Here is a 13,503-nt window from a genome sequence, read left to right on the forward strand (position 1 = left end):
CCTACATGCGCTGCACATAATTACTGAACCTATATATTTTCATTTTCCAGTAAAAGAGTTTCCCCTTCTGTTCCATACTAGAGACAGAGCCTAGGATTAGGCACTAGAGGCTATGCTACAGTTTACATCAATAACTTTAACTAGTCATTCCATGTATTCATTAAATCAGTAACCAATCTACATAACTATATTTGAATACAGCCCAAATGTAGCCATCTTTTTCTTTTTTTTAAACATTTTTAAATTTAAATTTAATTAATTAACCTATATTATTGGTTTCAGAGGTGCAGGCCTGTGATTCATCAGTCTTATATAATACCCAGTGCTCATTACATCACCTACCATCCTTAATGTCTATCACCCAGTTACCCCACCCCTCCACCCCTCCTCTCCTCCAGCAACCCCCAGTTTGTTTCCTATGATTAAGAGTCTCTTATGGTTTGTCTCCCTCTCTTGCTTCATCTTGTTTCACTTTTTCCTCTCTTCCCCTATGATCCTCTGTTTTGTTTCTTAAATTCCACATATGAGTGAGATCATATGATACTTGTCTTTCTCTGATTGACTTATTTCACTTAGCATAACACCCTCTAGTTCCATCCATGTCACTGCAAATGGCAAGTTTTCATTCTTTTTGATGGCTACATAGTATTCCATTGTATATATGGACCACATCTTCTTTATCCATTCCTCTGTTGAAGGGCATCTCGGCTCCTTCCACAGTTTGGTTATTGTGGACATTGCTGCTATGAACATTGGGGTGCATGTGCCCCTTCTTTTCACTACATCTGTATCTTTGGGGTAAATACCTAGTAGTGCAATTGCTGGGTCATAAGGTAGCCCTATTTTCAACTTTTTGAGGAACCTCCATACTTTTTTCCGGAGTGGCTGTACCAGCTTGAATTCCCACCAACAGTGCAAAAGGGTTCCCCTTTCTCTGCATCCTTGCCAACATCTGTTGTTTCCTGAGTGGTTAATTTTAGCCATTCTGACTGGTGTGAGGTGGTATCTCATTGTGGTTTTGATTTGTTATTTCCCTGATGCTAAGTGATGTGGAGCATTTTTCATGTGTCTGTTGGCCATTTGGATGTCTTCTTTGCAGAAATGTCTGTTCATGTCTTCTGCCCATTTCTTGATTGGATTAGTTGTTCTTTGTGTGTTGAGTTTGATAAGTTTTTTATAGATCTTAGATACTAGCCCTTTATCTGATATGCCCTTTGCAAATATCTTCTTCCATTCTGTCTGCTGTCTTTTGGTTTTGTCAACTGTTTCCTTTGTTGTGCAAAAGATTTTTATCTTGATGAAGTCCCAATAGTTCATTTTTGCCTTTGTTTCCCTTGCCTTTGGAGATGTGTCTAGCAGGAAGTTGCCGCAGCTGAGGTCGAAGAGGTTACTGCCTGTGTTCTCCTCTAGGATTTTGATGGATTCCTGTCCCACACTTAGGTCTTTCATTCATTTTGAGTCTATTTTTGTGTATGGTGTAAGGAAATGGTCCAGTTTCATTCTTCTGCATGTGGCTGTTCAATTTTCCCAACACCATTTGTTGAAGAGACTGTCTTTTTTCCATTGGATATTCTTTCCTGCTTTGTTGAAGATTAGTTGACCATAGAGTTGAGGGTCCATTTCTGGGTTTTCTAGTCGGTTCCACAGATCTATGTGTCTGTTTTTGTGCCAGTACCATACTGTCTTGATGAATACAGCTTTGTAATAGAGCTTGAAGTCCAGAATTGTGATGCCTCCAGTTTTGTTTTCTTTTTCAACATTCCTTTGGCTATTTGGGGTCTTTTCTGGTTCCATACAAATTTAGGATTGTTTGTTCCAGCTCTGTGAAAAAAGTTGATGGTATTTTGATAGGGATTGTACATGAAAAGCTTGAGTAAACTCCTCCCTGAAATTCAGATCCAGGATATTTATATTAAGAGTTATGAGGGAAGACATAAACTCTTTTTCATCAGTCTTCAGGCAAAGGAAAATAATAGTTGTCCTAGAGACTTGATGAGCAACCAAATTAAAGTAGGAACCAGGACACCTAGGTGGCTCAGCCGTTAAGTGTGTGCCTTCGGCTCAGGTCATGATCCCGGGGTCCTGGGATCGAGCCCCCCATCGGGCTCCCTGCTCAGCGGGAAGCCTGCTTCTCCCTCTCCCACTCCCCTGCTTGTGTTCCCTCTCTCACTGTCTCTCTCTCTCTCTCTGTCAAATAAATAAATAAAATCTTTTTTAAAAAATTAAAGTAGGAGCCATGAGACATTAGAGCAGGAGGTAGATGAAAGCAATTTTGGTGAAAGAATTGACAGGCCTGGGAATGGAGGTGATTTGCATGTGTGGGAAAAAGACAAGGAAGAGTTAAAGGTGACATCCAGGTTTCTATCTTGTGTAATGAGGTGCACCGTGGACTGTGATTTCTCAGTCCCCAAATAATACTGAAATTCAGTTATGCCCAGTGTGCTTCCCAGGCCCCAAATTCTGAATTTCAGCAGCCTAGTGTCTGTTTGTGTTAACTAAGTAATCTAGTGAAATCCTGTTGCAGTTCATATCTCAGCCTGCTTGATCACAAAATGCATCCCCATACATATGTAAGCTCAAAAACTCAATATTGCCGATAATTTTCCCAGTCTCTAACCCTGTGTTTCAGATGATGTCCCTTATTTAAGACTTACCTATCTTCAAGATACCTCTGGTCAATCACAAAATGCCTTGGACTCAATACATTGATAACAATGACTAACCTTAGAAAACACGAAAGGGGGGGAAATGACATATCCAGGATCTCCACCTTCAGAAGGCTATGACTACCAGTAGGCCTTTGTGTAATCACCAAATTTTAAAAAACAGTAATAACAACAAGACTTCCCAGTAAGTTATGTCCCTTGTCATTGCAGCTATCAGTAAGCAGGACTGTCAACCTTAGTTCAATGAAGAAAGGGAGAAAATAACCTCTTCAAAACAGCCTGTCTTTTATCACTATATCAGGAAATATTGAAAGGGCTCAGCCACAAAAAATAACTACTTTTATGTTCAAATCATTTATCCAGTAGTTCACTGCAAAAAGGTGCTATGTAAAACGACTTCTCACATACCTTCTAGATGTGCTCTATTATACTATAACTAAATGCTGACCAAAGAAGCATATAGAATTTTCAGTGTTGGGGCACCTGGGTGGCTCAGTCCTTAAACGTCTGCCTTCAGCTCAGGTCATGATCCCAGGGTCGTGGGATCGAGCCCCACATCGGGCTCTCTGCTCGGCGGGAAGCCTGCTTCTCCCTCTCCCACTCCCCCTGCTTGTGTTCCCTCTCTCGCTGTCTCTCTCTCTGTCAAATAAATAAATAAAATCTTAAAAAAAAAAAAAAAGAATTTTCAGTGTTAAGTGGGAAGATGTTCCATTGTACATAGCTTGTAAAACAATCCAGTCCTTTGCTGTCAATACAATAGCCTCTAGTGACATATAGCTATTGACCACTCAAAATGTGACAAGTCTTTATTAAGATGCACCATAAATGTCAAATGCATGGCATAGTTTGAAGAAAAATTATGAGAAAAGGATGTAAAATATCTTGTACTTTTTATATTGAGTATAAGTTTTAAATGATACTATTTTGGACATATTGGGTCAGATAAAATACATTACTAAATATAATAATATATGCAATAATATATATTACTAAATAATTTCCTTTTGCCTCTTTTTATGTGGTTTCTAAAAAATTTAGAATTACATATGAGGTTCACATTATATTTCTATTGGACATTGCTATTCCATACTATGTTATTTTTTCAACTAATATCTTGTTATTTCAATTCAATTAGCCAACATACAGTACATCATTAGTTTCAGATGTAGAATTCAGTAATTCATCAGTTGCGTATAATACCCAGTGCTCATCACATCATGTGCCCTCCTTAATGCCCATCACCCAATTACCCCATCCCCCACCAAACTCCCCTCCAGCAATCCTCAGTTTGTTTTCCAGAGTTAAGAGCCTCTCCTGGTTTGTCTCCCTCTCTGATGACTTCCCATATTAGATAACAGTTTTAGAATGCCCTTTAACTGACTGTTGCCTCCTTTAATATCATTTTTTCCATACTAAATTACTGTGAAATACAGTTAGTTAACCTATTTCAGTATGTCCTAAACAATTTCTCATTTAAAAACCAGGGAATTTTTGTTTTAAAGTCAAATAAAATTTAAAGTTAAATAAAATTTTCTGTTTCAAAGTTAAATAAAGTTTCTGGTACATTTTATCAGATCTCAAAGCATGATATAAGTAACTTTGATTAGATTCCAGTCGGCATCATTAGTGTTCATCAACATACAAGAGAACAGGTAAGTTAGGCAAAATGGTGGAAACCCAGGGGAGATACTCCATCTTTCCATTCAGTGCTATATTTCTTCCTCCTATTCAATTAGCACAAGCAATCTTTTTGATATAGTAGCAGCACAACATGACTATCTATGCTAAGTGGTGTTGTGAATTCAGGCTGTGAGATTTCCCTTGGAGATTAAATTACCTTTGAAATTCTCCAGCTGAAGCAGCATGATTTTCTCTTCTACTTTGTTCTTGGCCTGGAAACCTTAGTGATGCAATTTCTTCTTAAGGAAAATGCATCTAAATGGCTCCGTGGTACTCTGGGCTTTGTTTAACTCCAATATCAACAAAGATGATGAATTTTTTGGGGGAGGGGCTGCCCTGCCATTCATCCAGCTGTCTTCAGGAACTACAGACAGAAAGGAATTGGAATTACTAGTGACTTCTTTCCTTGATATCAGGCAGAGCAAATTGTCTTAAACAAAACCTGGAGTTTTGTTTTTAAGCTGGGATTTTTCTTCAGTTTGTTAAAGTTTGTGGCTAAAGATTTTCTATCAGACGCAAAATTTATAGGTACTTTGGCCAAGTACATCACTCCTATATACTCCTCTCCTCTGATTTCCTCTGATGAATCCCATACTGCTAGACAAACACTGGATGTGCAATATATTGAGTATTGAGTATCCTGAGGAAAAATGAAAAGTTCCATTAATCCATGAATTATTTAGACATTTGATTCACTCAGCTACTACCATTTACTCATCCATCTAGAAATTCCCAGACAATGGATAAAAATTTTTAGTTTTCATTTATTAACTTGGCTTCCTGTAGACTCAGTCATTTTATAAGCTCTAACTCATCATAAGGTTATTATGAATTGTCCCCTTTTTCAAATAGAGGGGAAATTAAAACATTAACAGCATCTATATTTTCAGCCTTAACACAATTCCATATCAATATCAGAATCTGCATGTCCAACCAAAAGCAAAATATACACTTCAAACTCAGATTGGGTAGCCCTAAATGCCCCGTGGAGTGATGCCAGAGGAATATAGTGCCTGTAGTTTCTGAATAATGCATAGTAAATATAAGTAGTTATAAGACTTCGGGGAGTATGTCGTATATGTGGATAAATGCAAGTAAGAAAATATTTGGAGGACATGGTGGCTATAGCTAAGATTAGAATTCAAGTAAAATGGATTCAAGGTTAAAACAGTCCAATAATAAACACTTGAAAATCTGATTCTCTCTGGTATTCATCCAAAACTGTGGGCATGTTTCTTTCGTCTGTGTTTGCAATGATTGAGTTTCCTTTACTTCAGTAGTTCTCAAATTTATTATAGCCACAGAGCCTTGTACTCAGCAAACTTTTTCTGTAAAGGGCAGACTGTAATCAGTAAATACTTCTGACTTTGCTGGCCACATGATCTCTCTTGCGACTATTCACCTGTGAATAGTCATAAGGCAATATGTAAACTAATGGGTGTGGCTGTCTTCCAAAAAAACTTTATAAAAACAGATAATGGGCTAAATTTGGACTATGGGTGGTAGTTTGTTAACCCGTTTTATTCCAATGAAATCTCACATCAAATCCCAATAAATCATAATAGTTATGAATCGAAGTTCAAAAACGCAAGTAAGAAATACCACATTATTTTCTTCTAATCATCTTCCAAATAAAAACTTTTATAACACCACTTGGTGACAAATTTTATCTGAGTAATTCTTGGAGCTATCCCTCCCCTACCTTAAGATCATATGTAGCAGCCAGACAAAGCAGTGGGTTGGGGTAAGTGGGCTCCATATTCATATGTTATCTGTTTATACACATTACCATTATAACCTCCACTAACAAGCCTCTTCAGTCCTGACTCTGCTACTCGCTGCCATGCTTGAAGCATAGATAATTGGTGGAAACACTGAAAACTTCCATTGGAGCACCAGGCAGACATTGCTTACAATGGCTTGCCATATACTTGAGGTGCTTCTAGGGTTCTTTTTTATATTTTTAAACCACTTTATTGAGTTATTGACAAGTAAAAAGCTGTACATATTTTACGTGTACAACTCAGATTTGGGGATAAGTATACACTCCTAAAGCCATTGTCACCATTATGATTATCCACACATTCACTGCTTCCCGAAGTTTCTTCCTGCCCCCTTTATTGTTGTTATTTGCATGTGTGTGTGGTAAGAACATTTAACATAAGATCTACCCTCTTAGCAAATTTTAAGTATACACTACAGTTTTGTTAGCTATAGGCACTATGCTGTCTAGCAGATCTCCAGAACTTATTTATCTCATATAACTGAAACGTTATACCCTTTGACCATCCCTCCCCATTTCCCCTTCCCCCCAGCCATTGGCTTCAAGGGATCTGAACCTAGCCTTTGACTGCAGGCAGGACAAACAGACCTTTGTGTTTTCTCTATCTTCTCAAAATCTTTCCTTTCTGCTGTGTTGTTTTCAAAATCGTTCTCTCCAGCGTACTCCCTTTTTCCAGCAAAAATTCTGCAAAAGAGCTGGGGCTCCAGACTGTTTCTGCTTGAGGAAATCTGCTTGAAAAGTAAATGCAATATAAAACAGTGACAAAACAATGTAATTTTTCTTAAAGACTTCATTTTTTCAGAGCAGTTTTAGGTTCACACTATTGAGAGGAAGGTACAAAGATTTCCCCAAAACACCATGTCCCATGCATAGCCTCCCCCATCATCAACACCACTCACCAGAAGGGCACTTTTTTTTTAACCAAGGATGAACCTGCACTAATGCTTCATAATCACCTAAAGTCCGTAGTTTATCGTAAGGCTCGTCTTGGTGTTGTATATTCCATGGATTACAACAAATGTATAATGACATATATTCATCAATATAACATCGTATGGAGTATTTTCACTGCCCTAAAAATCCTCTGTACTCTATCTGGCAACCACTAATCTTTTTATTGTCTCTATAGTTTTGCCTTTTCCAGAATGTCTTACAGTTGGAATCATACAGTTATGAAACCTTTTCAAATGGACTTCTTTCACTTAGTAATATGCATTTAAGGTTCCTCTATGTCTTTTCATGGATTGATACCTCATTTCTTTTAGCAGAGTAATTTTTCATCATCAGATGTATCATGGTTTATTTATCCATTCACCTACTAAAGGACATCTTGGTTGTTTCTAAGTTTTGGTGACTATGAATAAAGCTGCTATAAACATCCGTGTGCAGGTTTTGTGTGAAGCTAAGTCTTCAATTCCTTCAGAAAACTGCCAAGCTGTCTTCCAAAATGGTTGTGCCATTAATGCACAAGATAGCAAGTTAGAAAACACATTCTTGGGGCAGGCCAGTGTTCTGTGGGTGAGACTCCGCTGGGTGGGTAGGGCTTCGTCCAGTGGGCGGAACTACGGCCTGTGGGAGGAATTTTGATTGGCTCCTTCCTCCCCACCTCCGGAACTTCCTGAAGATCTTCTGCGTGTAGATGGTGTCAGCCAGAGCACAATGGCCAAGAACAAACTAAGAGGGCAGAAGTCCAGGAATGTATTTCATATAGCCAGCCAAAAAAACTTTAAGTCTAAAAACAAAGCAAAACCAGTTACTACTAATCTTAAGAAGATAAACATTGTGAATGATGAAAAAGTTAACAGAGTGAATAAAGCTTTTGTAGATATACAAAAGGAACTTGCCCATTTCTCAAAAGGCCTTTCCCTTGAACCTTTGCAGAAACAGCTGATTCCTCAGCAGTGTCATGAAAACGAACCAGTTAATGTTGATGAAGCGACAAGATTAATGGCTCAGTTGTAATACACTGGAGATACAGCAGATACCCCAAAAAGACCAATAAATTAAATGTTTTATACAAAAAAAAAAAAAAGAAAACACATTCTTCCAAGTTCCTGAAAGTTTAAATTTCTTCTTTACTGATATCAGCATCTTCTCCATTCTATTTCTCAACACTAAAAGCACTTACAATGAATTGAACATCCTGAATATGTTTAAAATAACTCTAGAATTTACATGTTCTCCTACCTGTAGGTGGAATATATATGCTCATTTAAGACATAATGTATGTTGGAGCGCCTGGGTGGCTCAGCTGGTTAAGCATGCAACTCTTGATTTCAGCTCAGGTCAAGATCTCAGGGTTATGAGATCGAGCCCTGCATTGGGCTCCACACTGCGCATGGAGCCTGCTTGGGATTCTCTCTCCCCCTCTCCCTCTGCCCCTCCTCCCCTTTTTTTCTAAGAAAAAACAAAACAAAACATAATGTGTGTTAAAAGTGCATGTTTTCTCTTGCCATTCAATTTTCTTTCTCTACTTCATTTATTCATTCATTTAAATTTTTTCTGAGCTAGATATATAGATTTTTGAGATAAAGAGCAAGTAGATAATAATATAGGGGTCATGTGCACAATAAAAGAAGACTCAAGAATGGAACTCTGGGGGACACCAACATTTAAGAGGAGACTGAAGGCAAAGGACCCTGCACAAGCTCGTGCTAAGCAGTAACCAGGATCAAATGAAAGAAGTCAAATATTAACAGCATCAAGTACAACAGAGAGGTCAAATAAGTAGGGCATTATCCACCAGGAGTCACAACTAAAAGAACAATACATAGTGTCTTTGAAGAATGTGTCAGAGTTCAATCATGAAAATAGGGAATGAGAGGCTTATACAACTATTGGAAGACTGGGAGAGAGAAGACCAAAAGGGACATAACTGCTATTCAGGAAATCTGGAAGAATAGAGATTACAGGAACCCTGCCACCAATAACTTCAGCTGCCTTCAACCCCAAAGAAAATGATCTGTAGGCTGTGAACAGATTGGAATATATCATGTATTTGAATATAGCCACATTACATTAATTGGATAATGTATTGAATCGATCCCTTATTGAATTGTCTTGCTTGTATTATTAATCCACAAATACAATGTTCCTTTTGCTGTTTTCATTCTCAAAGGACCAAACTATTTGCATATCACAGTTATTTTGATTATTGAATGACCTAGTTTTTCAATGCATTTTTTTTAAGATTTTATTTATTTATTCATGAGAGACAGAGAGAGAGAGAGAGAGAGAGGCAGAGGGAGAAGCAGGCTCCCAAGGAGCAGGAAGCCCGATGCGGGACTCGATCCCAGGACCCTGAGATCATGACCTGAGCTGAAGGCAGACGCTTAACCATCTGAGCCACCCAGGCGCCCTCAATGCATTTTTAATGAACAGGAAACTTTTCATTCCAACATAAACTATGGAATTCACAGCTAAAACTGTCTTTTAGTCAGATTGTGATATTGTTTTTCATAAAAACTGCTTAATTTTCACAAAATTTGAACTATGGTTATGTCTAGATCCCTCATTAGCTCTTTCAAAATATGTATTCCTATTGATACCACCAATTTAACCTTAAACCTTTGAGGACTCTTTAAAGTCTTAATTTATATAGGATATTAAGTTGCAAAATAATTCAAACTGAATTTTAAAGATTGGAGAGTTTATTGGAATCAGAAAAACCCTTGAATTAAAACAAAAAGGAGTTGACATTGATTTAGACCTGTTGGCAGAAACCCCCCAGAATGAGATGAGAACCTAAGATTTTATATAAATTTAATAGCAAGATATAATGTTAATCTATAGAAAAATAAATCATCATACAGAAACCAAATAAACCATAAAAGAACATTAGGTTTCATTTGATAATTATAAATGATAAGTCTGGCCAGGGGTTTATCAATCTTATTAATTCTTTCAAAGAACCAGCTCCTAGTTTCGTTGATCTGTTCTACTGTTCTTTTGGTTTCTATTTCATTGATTTCTGCTCTGTTCTTTATTATTTCTCTTCTCCTGCTGGGTTTAGTCTTTATTTGCTGTTCTTTCTCCAGCTCCTTTAGGTGTAGGGTTAGGTTGTATATTTGAGACCTTTCTTGTTTCTTGAGAAAGGCTTGTATTGCTATATACTTTTTTAATGTCATTTAAGTTTCAGACTGATTTTGTTAATTTTTACTTAATTCTGCTTTGTATGTATGGCAAATTTTCACTATCTCCTTTATTCTGGCTAATCCAGCATGTCTTTGCTGCCTAAGAAATCCAGCAGCTCTATAGAGAAAAGAAGTGTGCATCAAATTCCTAATGAGTGCAATTTACATTATAAGGAGGAACAATCACATTCAGCAATTTCTTTCTTTGGAAATGACTTGGGAATTCCTTGGAAAGATCCAGTGACTTCAAAAACATGCAGTATATCACTATCTAGGCTTGTAAAGAAATAAAAATAAAAGGGTTCCTGGCTATTCTGCAATCTCAGTTCCAATAAAATCCCAAGTTATATTTGGCCCTGAAATTCAGGATTCCTCTAAGTGCTAGTAAACTTTAAATATCTCTTTTCTATGTATTCTTGCAGATATTAAGAAAAACTCATGTGATAATTGGAAAGATATTGCACATATATGATGATAGTGTTTCATTTATGAAAAACCTTGACATTCTATTAATTTGTTTTGACATGAATTATTGTCTTGACTAAATCTTCAAAGGATGACAATCTGCATCTTGAATGCTCTCCATCAAAAATAATTATTAAGAAGTGTGATATTTTTATTTTATTGCATTAGTTTGCTAATTTCTCTGATGTATGATCCCTATTAATTCTGTTTTCCCTTCTTGAGTTCTTCATCCCCAAATACTCTAACAAGATTCTCACATAAATACAACTATGCCCACTCTCCCCATTTAGTTTCAACAATGATTGTTAATGGGGTATGTAAACAAATTTCCTTTATGAGCAAATCTGCAAAGTCAGTCTTGATTTTTCATGCATTGTATGAGACTTTCCATTTAAAAAGAACTTAATGACTGAATTCAGTAATGCTATTCCTGAACATGCCAGGCCTGTTTTCACCTCCAGGTTTTTGACTTGTCTATTCATAATGCATAGGTGGTTCTCATCCCAGGTATCCCCACAGTTAATCCTCCACTTGTTTCAAGTCATTGCTTAAGTGTAACTTATCAGCAAAGCCTACACTAGCAACTTTATTTAATATCCCAACTCCCTCTTCTCTATAATCCCACTATCCTTTACCCTGCTCTATTTGTTTTTCTTCTCTAAAATATACACCCACAAAGACAGAGATTTTTGTCCATATTATTTGTCAATGCATCATTGGCACCTAAAACAATGTCTGAAACATAATATTTGCTGAGTAAGTGTTTGTTAGTTATAAAATGATTGATTTCTGCACTGAAAGTGTGGCCTGATGTCTGTGAATACAAAAATCCATTTCACATTTAATAATTCCTCATGGTCAACAATGCTTACAGTTCTCAGTTACATGAGATCTATAGTTTAGTCGACTTTTTTCTATTCTAGGTAAATGAAAAATTAACTGTGCCATTTCTTACGTTATTCTCACAGCTTATTAATATTAATTATACTTCCATCTCTACCAGTTAGCCAGTTACTTTTGATTTACTTTCCAATTTCCTTTAGAAATTTAAGCCATGTCAGTCCAAAGAAAACAATTCATTAAACTTGAGAAAGTGATAAATGTTATTATGTATGTTGTTTCCCTTTTATTTCCATGAGGGTAACATATTGACAATAGCATGACAATAACTCCCTTTGGTACCTAATATATAATAGAAATGCACAGGTTGGGCAATAATGCCCAACAAAGGTAGCCTGAAAATCCTCTCATGACAGAAATCCAGGAATACTAAAGAAAATATGACAATTTTATAAACAATGCATAGCTGAATTTAATAAGGAAAAATGAAAATCTCCTGTGATAAAAATGAATAGGGGATTAAAAAAAGAACAAGAGGAGCTGAGTTCACCCAAGAAAACAGAAACCATTATTTAAAATAAAGGTAATTTAGGGGCACCTGGGTGGCTCAGCAGTTAAGCATCTGCCTTGGGCTCAGGTCATGATCCCAGGGTCCTGGGATCAAGCCTGAGCCTGGTGCACTGAGGCTCCCTGCTCAGCGGGAAGCCTGCTTCTCCCTCTCCCACTCCCCCTGCTTGTGTTCCCTCTCTCTGTCTCTCTCTGTCAAATAAATAAATAAAATCTTTATAAATAAATAAATAAATAAATAAATAAATGTATTTAATGAGGAAATTGGTTACATAAAGAATGAAAGAGCTGAAAGACAGGTAGGGTACACTGAGTAAATCAAGAGATTAGCTACAACAGAAAACCACTTGCATCCTAATTTTATGGCTGAGGTAATGGAGGCATCAAGAGTGGAAGTGAATTGACTGAGTTCTCATAGTTAGTAAATGGTGGAAACATAATACATACAGGGCAGTTTGGCTACAGAATCTGGCCTTACCTGCTGCAATATAGAATCTCACTGAAGAATAACAGGCAAATACGGAAAACAACATTATTTTTTAAAACTGAAAACATGCAATCATTAAAATTAAAAGTTCATCAAACATGGATGAACAGAAAATATTGAACAGGAAGCTACATATGATTCAGTTACCCAGAATACATAATGGAGGGAAAACAAGTAAACTAAGAAGTTAAGAGAGATGGGGGACCATGGATGGCTCAGTCGGTTAAGCATCTGACTCTTGATCTCAGCTCAGGTCTTGATCTCAGGGTCATGAGTTCAAGCCCTGTGTTGGGCTCCAGTCTGGGTGTGGAGCTTACTTAAAAAAAAATGTTTAAAAAAGAAGTTAAGAGACTTGGGGGTAAAAATCAGAAAATTAACATACTTCTAATCAAATCCCAGAAATAGAGAATAGAAAGAATGAATGAAACATGTTCCTGAATTGATGAAATAAACAATTTTCTTGGAGGGAAGAACAAAATATTTAAGCCTACTAGGATAAACAAAAATAAATCCACATTTAACATAATATAACAACAAAAACAAATAGAAACACAGAAATGCAACTGGGAAAAATACAATTTATCTACAAAAGAGTGATAAATCAACAATAGCTATCTCAATGTCACTAACAGTGCCGGAGAACAGTGATTGATTATAGAAAATAAATCTTCAAAATGGTGAGGCAAAATAACTGGCTTCCTAAAATTCTACAACCTGCTAAGATATTATTCAAGAATGAAGGTGAAAAGAACATTTTCAGGAAAATGCACACATACACACACACAAAATTTCTTGTTAATTATATGTTTAGCATATAAAGTGTCCTTCTTTGTCTTATTTAATGTTTTGGAGGCTTGAATTACACTGATCTATTTAATATTA

The 13,503-nt window shown here is 36.7% G+C and overlaps 1 protein-coding gene across 1 annotated transcript; it reads left to right on the plus strand.

Annotated features, from left to right (window-relative positions):
- The first annotated feature begins 7,719 nt into the window (after positions 1-7,719).
- On the plus strand, positions 7,720-8,155 carry LOC102738786 (ribosomal biogenesis factor). The gene has a single exon (XM_006737312.3). It carries the CDS (start codon positions 7,789-7,791, stop codon positions 8,089-8,091), a length of 303 nt encoding a protein of 100 aa, XP_006737375.2. The 5' UTR covers positions 7,720-7,788; the 3' UTR covers positions 8,092-8,155.
- The last annotated feature ends 5,348 nt before the right edge of the window (positions 8,156-13,503 follow it).

The sequence above is a fragment of the Leptonychotes weddellii genome, chromosome X (assembly GCF_054177405.1).
Source record: "Leptonychotes weddellii isolate Sample4059 chromosome X, ASM5417740v2, whole genome shotgun sequence".
Lineage (NCBI taxonomy): Eukaryota > Metazoa > Chordata > Mammalia > Carnivora > Phocidae > Leptonychotes > Leptonychotes weddellii.